This window comes from Chlamydomonas reinhardtii, chromosome 6, assembly GCF_000002595.2.
Source record: "Chlamydomonas reinhardtii strain CC-503 cw92 mt+ chromosome 6, whole genome shotgun sequence".
Taxonomy (NCBI): domain Eukaryota; kingdom Viridiplantae; phylum Chlorophyta; class Chlorophyceae; order Chlamydomonadales; family Chlamydomonadaceae; genus Chlamydomonas; species Chlamydomonas reinhardtii.
Genome location: NC_057009.1, coordinates 4183684 through 4198558, shown reverse-complemented (window position 1 = coordinate 4198558; position 14875 = coordinate 4183684). Strand labels below are relative to the sequence as shown.

The 14875-nt window shown below is 62.2% G+C and overlaps 2 protein-coding genes across 2 annotated transcripts; both read right to left on the bottom strand.

Annotated features, from left to right (window-relative positions):
- Positions 1-21: 21 nt before the first annotated feature.
- CHLRE_06g278233v5 (uncharacterized protein) lies at positions 22-4543 on the bottom strand. The gene is made up of 4 exons (XM_043063156.1): positions 3472-4543; positions 2178-3151; positions 1202-1920; positions 22-904 (listed from the first exon to the last, which is right to left on the bottom strand). Exons 1-4 carry the CDS (start codon positions 4428-4430, stop codon positions 236-238), a joined length of 3321 nt encoding a protein of 1106 aa, XP_042923860.1. The 5' UTR covers positions 4431-4543; the 3' UTR covers positions 22-235.
- A 198-nt stretch (positions 4544-4741) lies between these two features.
- Positions 4742-8833, bottom strand: CHLRE_06g278232v5 (uncharacterized protein). Its single transcript, XM_043063155.1, has 6 exons — positions 8329-8833; positions 7908-8213; positions 7686-7772; positions 7420-7592; positions 7020-7196; positions 4742-6728 (listed from the first exon to the last, which is right to left on the bottom strand). Exons 1-6 carry the CDS (start codon positions 8672-8674, stop codon positions 5619-5621), a joined length of 2199 nt encoding a protein of 732 aa, XP_042923859.1. The 5' UTR covers positions 8675-8833; the 3' UTR covers positions 4742-5618.
- Between the last annotated feature and the right edge of the window lie 6042 nt (positions 8834-14875).

The window sequence follows — 14875 nt, the reverse complement described above, 5'->3', positions numbered from 1 at the left end:
GCTTCTTCAATCCCCAGCAATACGAGTTCTTTAAACTGAATCACTACAGCCCGGGTACAATATAAAGATCCATCACTGGCGTACAGTTGCCGCTTGGCTCTCGCTACGGCGCCAGGGCACTGCATCTGTACCGCAGCCAACAGCGTGTGCCGCCGCGGAACTGTGTCGGTCGCCTCAGTGCCGTCCCATTTGACAAACACCCTCTGACAGCCGCCTTCCGATGCCCCACCACGCTTCAAGAAGGCACGGCCGCAGGGGCCGCCGCATCCCCTGCCCCTGCCTCTCCGCCCCCAGCCCCAGCCCGGCGCCTGTGCTGCCCCGCGCCGGCGGCAGAGCGCCGCTTGTAAGGCCCCGACAGGTAGCCATAAGCCTGCCGCCGGCCCTCAGCCCCCTGCCGCCGGCCCTGCTGCTGCGCCGCCTGCCCCGACGCTCCCCCCTCGGGCCGTGTGTCTGTTGCAGGCTGCTCCGGGCGCCGTTGCGGCCGCTGCTGCCGCGGTTGCGGCTTCTGCGGCGGCTGTGACTGCTGGGGCCAGCCCAGCGCGGCATCAGACCCGACTGCGGCCCCCTCCACAATGGCAGCCAACAGCCCCTGCGTCGCAGCGCGCGAGTAGCCGTCCCAGCCCACCACCGCACCCGCACCCGCACCCGCATTGGCTGCTCCACTGGGCCCCATGCCATCACCCCCCGGCGCCTGCAACAGCTCGCGCAGCGAGACCACCGCGGATGAGCCGGCGCCGCCGACGCGGCTGGCGCCTGCTGGCGCCTCGGCCTCCAGGCACACACGCGCCCTCGCCATCACCGCTTCCATCCAGGTCGGTGGCGCCTGCAGCCCCAACACCACCAGCGCCCACACCAGGCCGCCCAGAGCCTCTGAGTCGTAGGCTCCTAGCTGCGACTCCACAGCCTGCAATCGAAGTACAAGTGAGGCACGACACCAGATGGAGACCAGCGTGGAGGAAAGAACGGGGAACACTTGGCTAAAGTTTGCTCATGTGCACGCAAATACATGGCAAGACTCAAGCAGGAATATTGTCGGACAAGGCACCATCCGCCACGCTCTATCACGAAGCACACCCGATTACGCTGACGTTTCTGGTGAGGGGAACATATTGTAAATCAAACATGGCATGTTTATTCCATGAGACCACAAGGAAGGACAGGTTGCATGTGTGCACGTGGCATGTGTGGTGGGGCCACGCACCTTCATGTACGCACGCAGCCAGGCCGCAGGCGGTAGCCCCGCATCCATCTTGGCAATGGCCACAAGCAGCTGCGTCAGCAGCCGCGGCGGCAGGTGCGCTGGTGACGCCGTCGCCACCGCCGCCGGCGCCGAGGATGTTGACGTGGCGGACGTCGCCTCCCCGGCCTCGCCGCGAGCACCAGCCGCCACAGGCCCAGTGGCGGCGGTGTCTGCAGCTGCTGCATCCGAGGCAGGACCAGCTGCCGCTGCTGTTGCTGCTGTTGCTGCCGTTGCCGCCGCCGCGAGGCGGTTCTGGGTCTCCTCCAGAAGCGCCGTCAGCCAGCCGGCGTGTGGCCGCACGTCCATCTCCGCCAGAGCCGCCGCCATTCCTACCAGCTGCTCGTTGCGCAGCAGTGACAACTTGGTAGCGCTACCAGACAGCAGCACCGCCAGCAGCCGCTGCCGCGCGCGGGCGGCGCTGCGTGCTGCTGCAGTGGCCGCAGCAGCGGCCAAGGTGCCGGCGCCGGCGCCGGGCGCGGGCGTCGCAGCAGCGGACGAAGGAGAGGCAGAAGCAGTGATGGGGGCGGCTGCGATGGAAGATGAAGAGGAGGAGCTGGGCGGACACGGCGGTGGCGGCGGCGGGGGCGTGGCGGTGCTGTGGCGCCGGAGAGTGGCGAGGGCTATGACGGCGTCCGCAAGGTCATCTGGGGCCAACACGTCGTGTTTGGACGCCAGAGCGGCTGTAGCGGGAGGTCGGGGGGGTGGTTGGGGCGAGGGACAGCAGGCGCGTCGGTGCTCGTTGAGCCGGGGTGTGAGGGGCCGGGCCGTGCAGACCAGGCAGTCAGGCTATGACCGCGAAGCACGTCACGCAGGCGCCCTGCATATCCGGGTCTCGTGCTGCTTACTGGAATGGCAAAAACAGAACTACCGATATGTGTGTATGTATGAACATCGACGCCCCCCCCACATACACACACACATACGCACCCAGACTCACCACACGTCGCCTCCAGCCACGCCGCCTCCGGCCGCACGCCCGCACGCGCCACCGCCAGCATCATGCGCGCCAGGCCGCCCGCCGTGAAGCGCGCCAGCTTGTCGCCGCACTGCGCCAGGTAGCGCCGCAGCCAGGCCGCCGCCAGCTCCACCAGCTCCTCATCCACCGCCCCCGCACCGGCACCCGCACCCGCACCCGTACCCGCACCCGCACCCGAATCCGCACCAGGCGTATGGCTGCTGCCGCTGTGGGCGGCGCTGCTGCTGCTTTGGGTGCTAGAGATGCGCGCGGCAGCAGCGCGCAGCAGTGCCGGCTGCAGCGCCTGGAGGTGCAGCAGCAGGTCCGGCAGCGCACGCGGGCTGGTCTGCGGCAGGCTGGCAAAGCTGGACTCCAGGCAGCGCCGGGTCCAGGAGCCCGGCAGCGGCTTCGGCTGTAGCAGCCCCGCCTGCTGCTCCTGCTGCTGCTGCTGGCCCGGCTGTAGCACAGCCTGCTGCTGCTGCTGCTGTTGTTGGTATGCCGCCAGGAAGGCGACCACGGGAGGCAGGTCAGCCGGCTTGAGCTGCGGCATGAGCGCCTCAGACAACGCCACGAACTGCCCACCCCAGGCCGGCCCCACGCGCCACCGCAGCCGCGTCACCGCCCACGCGAGCCCTGCCAGCTGATGCGGCTGTAGCTGGCCGCCAGCCAGCCGCCGCCCCGCCGCCGCCAGCAGCAGCTCGCGGCAGCGCGGCCCCGGCTGGAACCCCACCTCCGCCACCGCGCCGAGCACCCTCACCAGCTCCTCGCTACCCATGCCCTCCTCCTGCTGCGGTTGCAGCGGCTGCTCCGCCCCCTGGGCTGCTGCGCCCCGTGCCTCCCGCCGCTCCTCGCCGTCCAGGCGGGCGCTTATCGCCTCCTCGTAGAGCGCCAGCCACGGGGTGGTGGGCCGCACCCCCAGCTGCACCAGACCCCATAGAAGAGCCACCAGCTGAGGCCTGCAGTGGACGGAGGGGGGGAGGTTATGTGCCCGAGCCCAACGAAATAGGTCCCAATACGTTAGTCAAGGAATCGGGGGGGGGGGCAAAGGGGCAAGGGGGGGCACTAGGGTGGCGCGGGCGACAGACGGTGGCCAGGACATTCCGCTGTACCCAAAGCATCCGAGCACCATCTACCTGCGGCAAACCAAGCTTCCTGACCTTTTCCCGCCTTTTGATGTCTGGTATGGCTCCAGCGGGCGCACGCGAACCACCCTCCTCCCTCCCCCATGCCCTCCCTCTAGCCCCTCCAGGGCCCGGGCTTCACGGCTTCCACCCACCCGCTCAGGCTGGTCAGGCCCAGCTGCAGCTGCCCCATGCACTGCCCCAGCCAGGCGTCGCCCGGCCGCACGTTGAACGCCGCCAGCGCGCCCACCACCTCCGCCAGCTCAGCACTCGGCAGCCGCAGCAGCCCTGGCGTGCCGGCAGCAGCAGGCTGAGTAGCCGCCCCCGGGTGCTGGGCCGCCGCGCCTACCGCAGCCGCGCCTGCGGCGGCAGCTGCGCCTGCCGCGGCCTTGCCGGTAACCGCCGGGTCCGCTGCCGCGGCCGCGGGCGCACCGCCTACAGGCGTTGCATAGCCGGATGCGGACGGCGAGGAGGCGGGCGAGGCGGCGGGCGAGGCGCTGGGCGGCGGCCGGCCCAGCGCCTCTGCCAGCTGGCGCAGCACCTCGGGCGAGGCGGAGCGCAGAGCGCCCAGCGACACGATCACCGCCGCCGTCTCGCGCGGCGAGAGCGCCCCCTGGTGAGCCCTCAGCAGCGCGTAGGCGTGCTGCAACGCGTCCGCCAGGGTGGCTGCGTCCACTGGGCCCTGCGGGCTGGAGCGCCATGCGGCGGCGAGCGCGGAGAAGGCCGCTACCACGTCAGCGGGGCCGGTCCAGGCGCCCACGGCGCGGGTGGTGCCGGCTCCGAAAGCGGCGGAGGATGTGGGGGGCTCGAGGCCGGCGCGCCCCGCCTGCTCGAGGAGTAGCGCATGCACAGACGCGAGGTCGGCGGCGCAGGTGGCAAGGCGAGCGGAGAGGGGCGCCTCCAGGCGCGCAGCCCGTTCGGGGCCAGCGGCGTCAGGAAGGGCGGCGCCGGGCACCGACGCCCCGGCCGCAGAGTGCGCGGCCGCCCTGTTGCGTCCATGCTGGGGCGCTCTCAGCCAAAGTGCTGGGGGCTTTTGCAAACCATTTCCAGGCCTCAACGTGGCATCGTGCAGAACTGCGGCCCTGTTAGCCGCAAAGTGACATGTACCTCGCATATATGGTAATTATAGATAACTGGGTTGACGAGGATTTGTCGATACAGTGCTATGTCAAAGTTAAATTATATGGTTGCGCTTGTCGTCGCGTTCTGTTTCACTACATTCACTTAATCAAACATGCGATATATAACATACTGCACAATTTACCTGCTTCGGGTTTCGCCGCGGTGCACGAAACACGATCGATGGCGCCTACCCATCGTTCTCGCACCCCCCGTCCAGCACATTGAGCTCCGAACCCATGTAACTCCCGCACTCGCGTAGCGAATCTGGATTGCCTGGCACCCCAATGTCTGGAGCGAGGTGTGTCGTTTCGTAGCTGGAGGGTTCACACTGGCCTATGCAGTGTGCACAGGTGTGCACTGATGTGGGCGAATTTCAGTTGACACTCCGTTCATGGCATTGTCATGCTTCTACTAAAATCACCACCCATGCCACGTTACCATTACGCAATGCATGTCAAACAGGGGTTTTGAAAAGCCTGGAGAAGCTGCCCAAGGGCTGCCCCCTTTTGACCCTTCACTGTCCTTCCTCAGGACTTGACGCTCGCGCGTGCAGTTGCACGCAAAACCGTACACAGCAGGGGTCGTATCTTGTTTGCGGGGGAATGTCTTGACCCAGACATTCCTGGCCTCTGGAGCGGAAATTTTTGTCAAGGGGGTAGACAAACAGGCCCCCAAATCCACGATTTTTTTGTCTAGACAAAGTGCCTTTGTGGAAGCCATGTAAAATGTCTAGACATCTTGACATGTTGCAATTTCGCTTTTTCGCAACTGTAAACGGCGGCTTTTGTATCTGTTTCACGCAGTGCAACACTAATGAACAAGTCCAAATGCGATCATATGCACAGGCATGTCGCAGCGCGTTTCCCCAAGCAACTCTGAGCCTTCGCTTGCCTGCGCGGCGTACATGCTATACCTGCTAACTGCTTGCTGTCACCGAAGTGCCGGGGCCAAAGCCATGACCAGTCACAGTTCTACCGCACATACACACAGGCAGAGCGCCATCGCGGCCTAACCGCTTCCAGTTTAGTCATCTTCACACGTCGGCACACACCCTCGTGCATCGAATCCCCAATACACTATCGTCCCTTCTTTCAACGTTTCAATCATACACAATCGTATCGGGTATGTATTTGCTAGATGGACCGCTTTCAAAGAATTCAAACGTTCGTATGCCAAATTATTAGCACGAGACATCCACATTCTGAACGGCCTCCTCCTCAGCCTCCTTCAGAAGTGCCTTGACATCAATCTCACACACACGATGCTTCACACGGGACGGGCGGGCGTTGTGGCTGCTGCGCTGGGGCACGCGGCCAAGCTTTGCAGCGAACTTCTGAACTGCAGGCCCCAGCAGCGTTGCATCAAACTCAGCATACGGGGCAAGGGAGACACCAGCCACAGGCCGCTGCTGGTACGCAATTGGTGGGCCCACAAGGCGCACACGCATCAGTACGTCAAGGGTGCCAAGCTTCATGCTTGCCCGGCCAGGCGTCTTGATGTCATTCATCGCGCTGAAGCCACGCTCAACTTCTGCCGTAGATGGCTGCAGCACAAGCATAATCTGCACCAGGACAGTGAGCTCACGGCCCATGCCAGACAGCCACGACAAGAGCCTCTCATAGAACGGCCTCGCCTTCATAACATCACCACTCTTCTTCTGCTCCTTTGCCACTGCAATCAGGCGCGCCCGAGCCATCACCCACTGGTCAACTGCCAACAGGCAATCATCACCCAAGACGGGCTTAAAGTGCTGTGCCAAAGCGGCCACCTCTTCCTCGCCATACTTCGGCACACCGGAATCAGCAGCCAATGCACGGGGGCCCAGCACCCCAAACTTTGCAGCCACTGAGACATCAGCGGGGAATCGCATTTTGATGTTCTCAACCAGCTTCTTGACCATGCTGCTGAGAGCAAGCTTGCTGCGGAATAGAGTCTGAGGGAAAGCCGCCCAGCTCGGTGCCGTAGGTGCCGTGTCATCATCGTCGCTGCCAGACTCCGCTGTCGTGTCAGTGTTGGTGTCAGAGCCGTCATTGTCGCTGTCAGACTCCGCTGTCGTGGTGGCGGTGGTGGTGGTGGCAGGCGCGATCGTCGTGGGAGGGGTTGTCAGCACCATCTGGTGGCCGTGGAACACGCCATCCTTCGCTGCAAGGTCCTTGATCAGGGCCTGGATACCACTGCCGCATGCCTTGGACGCATCGCATTTTCGGCACGTATGCGCCTTGCAGTCATGCTTGCAGTCAGCGCAGTTCGCAGCCTGGAGTTTGACCATCTTCACATAGTGGGTCAGGGGCTGCGAGCAAGCAGGAAGGGTGCACGTTGTAACGTGTCAGCCGATAAAGATGCAGCCGAACGCCATGCCTGTTGTACATGCCGTATGCATACACTACAGCACACTACGCCCACTAGTACCGCTTACCAAATGTGCCACAAACGTTGCTACACCACCACACACCAACACACCACAAACGTTGCTACACCACCACACACCAACACACCAAACGAACACACACCAGCACGCACGCGCGCCGCGCCCACATGTGCGCCATGCACAATTGCCCACGCGCCGCGCTCACAAACGCACCATGGCATCCTTGCCGCAGGCGTAGGCCGAACGGATTAGGCTGCACAGCGTTGGGTTGAGCTTGACCTTCTGCTTCTCGACAATGTTGGACATCTTCGTGTGGTTCTTAGCCGCGCCTATAACGTCCAGATGGTTCTTGGAGAGAAGGTGCTTGTTGAACAAAGTCATGTTCATGACCTGCAGCAGAACACAAGGGATTTGCAAGCTTACGCAAGCATGCGGGGAGGCGGCTGGGTAGCAGGTCCTGTCTTAGCTGTCAGGCTGCAGCTGTAAATGGGTACCCCAGACGGTGCGCCGCAGTGCATGCGCTTGCTTGCGTGCAGTATGCGCACACCCCTAGTCTCTCCTAATCCGGCTCACACGCTGCATTGCCAGGCTACATGGTTGCAAGCACACTCACTTTGTTGCCGCCCTTGGTCCAAACAGAGGCCTTCGCACCGGGGTGCTTCATGCAGGCAAGGCACAAGAACGTGCACTCAGGAGTCCTGACGAAATTGTGCCCGATCCCATTCCAACGGCTGGTGTTCTTGATGTTGACGAACTTCGCAATACGCACTGATTCATTATTCCAATCTGCAAGCAGGTGGAGTGTCTCGGTTAGTAGCAGGTGACCAGTATGCCCTATGCGTAAAAAAGAAGCCCGCACGCTCGTGCATCGAAGCTTACCGATGGCGCCATGGCCGCAGGCATTGCGGCCACGCTTCGTGCCCATGTCTGCAACCTTGTCGTTTCCATCGTCTTCGCTAGCCTCAACTGCATATCAATGCGACATGGTGTTCAGAAGCCAGTAAGGGCATGCACGAATACGTAGCACGTAGGAAGGCACGAAGAGCAGGCAAGAAGCAGGAAGGAGACAGGAACTGGCAGTAGGCCATGAGGCTAACTCACCGTCATCCATGTCGCTTTCGTTGTCAACATCAACAATTGGCGGGGTAGCAGGAATCGACGACCCAGGGCCACCGGCGGCGGCCGCGAGCGACTCCTTTACGGTGGCGGGCTTGGCAGGGGGTGTGGCGCTGGTCTCGGCAGCGGGCGCGGCGCTCTTGGCAGCAGGCGCGGGAGCGGGCGCGGCGCTCTTGGCAGCGGGCGCGGCGCTCTTGGCAGCGGGCGCGGCCGCGGGCACGGCGCTCTTGGCAGCGGGCGCGGCGGTCTTTGCGGCCTTGGCGGTGGGCGCCACAGTGCGAGTGCCAGCGCCTGAGAGGTGAGAGGGAGAAGGCAAGGGAGGCACAGGTTGAGACCAGGCCACCCAGAACGGACAGGGCCTTCCAGTTGATGATCACATTATTTCTGCACCCAGCCACCAGCTTACCGCGCGCGGCCGACATCAGCATGGCACTGATGGTGCGCGCCTTTGCCACGGCCTTGGGAACCGGCGCCGTCTTCACGGGGCCCGCCTCATCGTCACTGTTCGTCAGGTCCATGACGATCTGTGACTCAGCGGGCTGAGCAGCCTGCTCCGTGCGCTTTTGAGCCCCGTCCTTCAGGGGGGATCCCGCAGTTGCGAAAGCCACAGTGCCGGTCACTGCAGTTTCAATCCTAGCCTTCTTAGTGACCTTGGTAGAAGGTGAAGGCGACAGCGACGCCGCTAAGACAGCGGCGTAGGTGCGCGCCGTAGGCGCCATGGCGGTCTTGCCCGGAGTGTTAGAGGTGGACATGCTGTGTAGAGTTGCGTAAGAAAAGATAAATACTGTATACAACTGTGATAGTAACGAGAACATGCAAATATAATGGAAGTTTGGATTCTTGATTGCGAAGCCCGATCATGCAGCATGATACGCAAATTATCGGGCAGTAAATGTGCTCATTCCTTTCACGTACTTCACAATGTGCTTTAAGCAGCTCCATACTTGAGATTTCTCATACTGGACATGGACATGCCCAGGACATGCAAGCGTGCGCGTAGTACACCTCGCAATGAACACGATGTGACTGATCCATTCGGCTACATGGGGGCAGTGCAGCAAGGCGGACACGGGGCGGAGTTGGCAAGGCAACCGACCGCATCGACACGGACGGAGCCAACTGCGCTTGTCAGCAACCCGGATGAGAGCAGGATTGGTGCAACGGCGTCACCCATTATGGCCCATTGTGCTGTTGAAGATGTCGGCCAGGTAATGTCTGGCAACTGTACGATACGCCAGGATGCCTTAAATGTAGTCTTGCGTGTAGTCTTGCGTGTAGTCCCCTCCCTTCACTCCGTCTGCGTCTGCGTGTATATCGTTTGCTGCGCGCATTCATGGACGCTTGCGTGTGCAACACATGCTATGCGTCACGTGTGTTCAAATGTCAAGGTGTGGTGCGTGTCATGCCTCCAACTTCCTGCCCCGCCATTGCGCCTTGACTTGCCATACACCTCGCGTACCGTGCGCAGGAAGAATGGCGGCCATACGACAACAAGTATGAATGCAGCAGGACTGGTATTGTGCGGAGGAGACAAGACGGAGGGGCAATTGCAGTGCGCATGCTCAGGGGAAAGCCATGGGTTTACATAAATAGAAAGTCCGTTCAGTTGAGCACTGTTATGGAGGCCTGTTGGAATGACGCATAGGCCGCTCAGAGTTTCAGGACCTGCTTGTTGTAGGAACTTCAAGGAGTGAAAGGGGCTGCAATAGCCTTTGCTGCTGGCTGCAACACGCATGGTGTGAGCGTTATGCAGCCTCTGCTGCTGGGAGGGGCACTGGGTGCGCAGGCGGTGTCAGGAGCCGTAAGCAGGGACCGGGCCGCGACGCGCCCATCCGCACGGGGCCTGTAGGTTGATGCGGTATGCCTGGCGTGTAGAACGCGCGCGCAAACACATGGTACCATGTGATTACAGCGCTGGAAGCTTGGGGAGTCGCTGGTGGGGGCCGTATGCAGCCTCTGCTGCTGGCAGCCGTAAGCAGGGACCGGGCCGCGGCGCGCCCATCCGCACGGGGCCTGTCGGTTGATGCGGTATGCCTGGCGTGTAGAACGCGTGCCCCAACACATTGTACCATGTGATTACAGCGCTGAAAGCTTGGGGAGTCACTGGTGGGGGCGGAATGCAGCCTCTGCCGCCGGCAGGGGCACTGGGTGCTCAGGCAATGTCAGGAACCGTAAGCAGGGACAGGGCAGTGGCGCGCCCATCCGCACGGGGCCTGTAGGTTGATGCGGTATGCCTGGCGTGTAGAACGCGTGCCCCAACACATTGTACCATGTGATTACAGCACTGGAAGCTTCGGAGTCGCTGGTGGGGGCGGTATGCAGCCTCTGCCGCCGGCAGGGGCACTGGGTGCTCAGGCGATGTCAGGAACCGTAAACAGGGACAGGGCAGTGGCGCGCCCATCCGCACGGGGCCTGTAGGTTGATGCGGTATGCCTGGCGTGTAGAACGCGCGCGCAAACACATGGTACCATGTGATTACAGCGCTGGAAGCTTGGGGAGTCGCTGGTGGGGGCCGTATGCAGCCTCTGCTGCTGGCAGCCGTAAGCAGGGACCGGGCCGCGGCGCGCTCATCCGCACGGGGCTTGTCGGTTGATGCGGTATGCCTGGCGTGTAGAACGCGTGCCCCAACACATTGTACCATGTGATTACAGCGCTGAAAGCTTGGGGAGTCACTGGTGGGGGCGGTATGCAGCCTCTGCCGCCGGCAGGGGCACTGGGTGCTCAGCCGATGTCAGGAACCGTAAGCAGGGACAGGGCAGTGGCGCGCCCATCCGCACGGGGCCTGTAGGTTGATGCGGTATGCCTGGCGTGTAGAACGCGTGCCCCAACACATTGTACCATGTGATTACAGCACTGGAAGCTTCGGAGTCGCTGGTGGGGGCGGTATGCAGCCTCTGCCGCCGGCAGGGGCACTGGGTGCTCAGGCGATGTCAGGAACCGTAAACAGGGACAGGGCAGTGGCGCGCCCATCCGCACGGGGCCTGTAGGTTGATGCGGTATGCCTGGCGTGTAGAACGCGCGCGCAAACGCATGGTACCATGTGATTACAGCGCTGGAAGCTTGGGGAGTCGCTGGTGTGGGCCGTATGCAGCCACTGCTGCTGGCAGCCGTAAGCAGGGACAGGGCAGCGGCGCGCCCATCCGCACGGGGCCTGTCGGTTGATGCGGTATGCCTGGCGTGTAGAACGCGTGCCCCAACACATTGTACCATGTGATTACAGCACTGGAAGCTTCGGAGTCGCTGGTGGGGGCGGAATGCAGCCTCTGCCGCCGGCAGGGGCACTGGGTGCTCAGGCAATGTCAGGAACCATAAACAGGGACAGGGCCGCGGCGCGCCCATCCGCACGGGGCCTGTAGGTTGATGCGGTATGCCTGGCGTGTAGAACGCGTGCCCCAACACATTGTACCATGTGATTACAGCACTGGAAGCTTCGGAGTCGCTGGTGGGGGCGGAATGTAGCCTCTGTTGCTGGCAGCCGTAAGCCGGGACAGGGCAGCGGCGCGCCCATCCGCACGGGGCCCGTCGGTTGATGCGGTATGCCTGGCGTGTAGAACGCGTGCCCCAACACATTATACCATGTGATTACAGCACTGGAAGCTTCGGAGTCGCTGGGGAAACGGCATACCAAGCCGCTGCCCACCAGGCCGCACATGCAACCGTCCAAAATCACACGCCCAGCAATGCCAGCCCATGCCTCTTGCATCGCCCGCGCCCTCCAGAATGCTTGACGCCCTGCATGCGTCCCTAGCAGTACAAGGTTTGCCATGACACACGCATGTTGTCAGGCGGAGAAACCGCAGACAGGGCATTCCAAGCCGCTGCCCACCACGCCGCCCATGCAACCGTCCAAAATCACACGCCCGGCAATGCCAGCCCATGCCTCTTGCATCGCCCGCGCCCTCCAGAATGCTTGACGCCCTGCATGCGTCCCTAGCAGTACAAGGTTTGCCATGACACACGCATGTTGTCAGGCGGAGAAACCGCAGACAGGGCATTCCAAGCCGCTGCCCACCACGCCGCCCATGCAACCGTCCAAAATCACACGCCCGGCAATGCCAGCCCATGCCTCTTGCATCGCCCGCGCCCTCCAGAATGCTTGACGCCCTGCATGCGTCCCTAGCAGTACAAGGTTTGCCATGACACACGCATGTTGTCAGGCGGAGAAACCGCAGACAGGGCATTCCAAGCCGCTGCCCACCAGGCCGCACATGCAACCGTCCAAAATCACACGCCCAGCAATGCCAGCCCATGCCTCTAGAATCGCCCGCGCCCTCCAGAATGCTTGACGCCCTGCATGCGTCCCTAGCAGTACAAGGTTTGCCATGACACACGCATGTTGTCAGGCGGAGAAACCGCAGACAGGGCATTCCAAGCCGCTGCCCACCAGGCCGCCCATGCAACCGTCCAAAATCACATGCCCAGCAATGCCAGCCCATGCCTCTTGCATCGCCCGCGCCCTCCAGAATGCTTGACGCCCTGCATGCGTCCCTAGCAGTACAAGGTTTGCCATGACACACGCATGTTGTCAGGCGGAGAAACCGCAGACAGGGCATTCCAAGCCGCTGCCCACCACGCCGCCCATGCAACCGTCCAAAATCACACGCCCGGCAATGCCAGCCCATGCCTCTTGCATCGCCCGCGCCCTCCAGAATGCTCGACGCCCTGCATGCGTCCCTAGCAGTACAAGGTTTGCCATGACACACGCATGTTGTCAGGCGGAGAAACCGCAGACAGGGCATTCCAAGCCGCTGCCCACCAGGCTGCACATGCAACCGTCCAAAATCACACGCCCGGCAATGCCAGCCCATGCCTCTAGAATCGCCCGCGCCCTCCAGAATGCTTGACGCCCTGCATGCGTCCCTAGCAGTACAAGGTTTGCCATGACACACGCATGTTGTCAGGCGGAGAAACCGCAGACAGGGCATTCCAAGCCGCTGCCCACCAGGCCGCCCATGCAACCGTCCAAAATCACACGCCCAGCAATGCCAGCCCATGCCTCTTGCATCGCCCGCGCCCTCCAGAATGCTTGACGCCCTGCATGCGTCCCTAGCAGTACAAGGTTTGCCATGACACACGCATGTTGTTAGGCGGAGAAACCGCAGACAGGGCATTCCAAGCCGCTGCCCACCACGCCGCCCATGCAACCGTCCAAAATCACACGCCCGGCAATGCCAGCCCATGCCTCTTGCATCGCCCGCGCCCTCCAGAATGCTTGACGCCCTGCATGCGTCCCTAGCAGTACAAGGTTTGCCATGACACACGCATGTTGTCAGGCGGAGAAACCGCAGACAGGGCATTCCAAGCCGCTGCCCACCACGCCGCCCATGCAACCGTCCAAAATCACACGCCCGGCAATGCCAGCCCATGCCTCTTGCATCGCCCGCGCCCTCCAGAATGCTCGACGCCCTGCATGCGTCCCTAGCAGTACAAGGTTTGCCATGACACACGCATGTTGTCAGGCGGAGAAACCGCAGACAGGGCATTCCAAGCCGCTGCCCACCAGGCTGCACATGCAACCGTCCAAAATCACACGCCCGGCAATGCCAGCCCATGCCTCTAGAATCGCCCGCGCCCTCCAGAATGCTTGACGCCCTGCATGCGTCCCTAGCAGTACAAGGTTTGCCATGACACACGCATGTTGTCAGGCGGAGAAACCGCAGACAGGGCATTCCAAGCCGCTGCCCACCAGGCCGCCCATGCAACCGTCCAAAATCACACGCCCAGCAATGCCAGCCCATGCCTCTTGCATCGCCCGCGCCCTCCAGAATGCTTGACGCCCTGCATGCGTCCCTAGCAGTACAAGGTTTGCCATGACACACGCATGTTGTTAGGCGGAGAAACCGCAGACAGGGCATTCCAAGCCGCTGCCCACCACGCCGCCCATGCAACCGTCCAAAATCACACGCCCGGCAATGCCAGCCCATGCCTCTTGCATCGCCCGCGCCCTCCAGAATGCTTGACGCCCTGCATGCGTCCCTAGCAGTACAAGGTTTGCCATGACACACGCATGTTGTCAGGCGGAGAAACCGCAGACAGGGCATTCCAAGCCGCTGCCCACCAGGCCGCACATGCAACCGTCCAAAATCACACGCCCGGCAATGCCAGCCCATGCCTCTTGCATCGCCCGCGCCCTCCAGAATGCTTGACGCCCTGCATGCGTCCCTAGCAGTACAAGGTTTGCCATGACACACGCATGTTGTTAGGCGGAGAAACCGCAGACAGGGCATTCCAAGCCGCTGCCCACCAGGCCGCACATGCAACCGTCCAAAATCACACGCCCGGCAATGCCAGCCCATGCCTCTTGCATCGCCCGGATGGACAGTTCGGTCTGCATGAGGAGGGCGCGCAGGACAAGTCAACAACAACATCATCTCCCGCACCATCATATCCCGCACTATGGTAGCATGCGGTCCCCACCTCCGCATGCCAACTTGCCCCCTAGTCGGGAGCGGTGTCTAGTTGAGATGGGAATCCGGCGCCAGCTGAACCCACCCCCAAATCCCCATGCATGCCCAGCGTAGAGGACCGTTCTAGCACCCGTGCAAAAGTCACGTTGAGGAAGAGTCGTCGGGGGCCAACGGGCTCCGGGACCACAAGAAGACCAGAACGTCACCACACGCCGGCCGGACGGGCCGGTACAGCCGACCCAGTAAGCGGTCGGTACTCTGCTCCGAAGACCCCGTCGCTGAACGGGGATCAGCTTCCAGATGCACTAAAACACTATTGACACTGTAGCCCCGCAGCTACTCACGAAAACATTATCGTTTGCTCCTAATTTTGTGCCCCACTTCTCCATTTGTTGTGTGCCGACGGCAGAATGTAATGTGTTTCATGTTGAATTCTTAATATCACTGTGTCCTAGTCAATGTCCCGTGATGGCTCCCCATTCCTCGGTCAATTCCCTGGTCCTTTTCACCGGTCCTTTCCCCGGTCCTTTCCCCGGTCCTTTCCCA

What these genes read in the sequence shown, in the direction of transcription:
- CHLRE_06g278232v5 (XM_043063155.1), bottom strand. Translation starts at nt 8,674, where the DNA reads ATGTCCACCTCTAACACTCCGGGCAAGACCGCCATGGCGCCTACGGCG. An exon ending in CTGCGGCCATGGCGCCATCG is followed by an intron (nt 7,593 to 7,685) that starts GTAAGCTTCGAT and finishes ACCTGCTTGCAG; the next exon opens with ATTGGAATAATGAATCAGTG. An exon ending in CCTGCGGCAAGGATGCCATG is followed by an intron (nt 6,729 to 7,019) that starts GTGCGTTTGTGA and finishes GCTTGCTCGCAG; the next exon opens with CCCCTGACCCACTATGTGAA.
- CHLRE_06g278233v5 (XM_043063156.1), bottom strand. Translation starts at nt 4,430, where the DNA reads ATGCGAGGTACATGTCACTTTGCGGCTAACAGGGCCGCAGTTCTGCAC. An exon ending in GTGGCTGGAGGCGACGTGTG is followed by an intron (nt 1,921 to 2,177) that starts GTGAGTCTGGGT and finishes CTCCCGCTACAG; the next exon opens with CCGCTCTGGCGTCCAAACAC. An exon ending in GGCTGCGTGCGTACATGAAG is followed by an intron (nt 905 to 1,201) that starts GTGCGTGGCCCC and finishes CTTCGATTGCAG; the next exon opens with GCTGTGGAGTCGCAGCTAGG.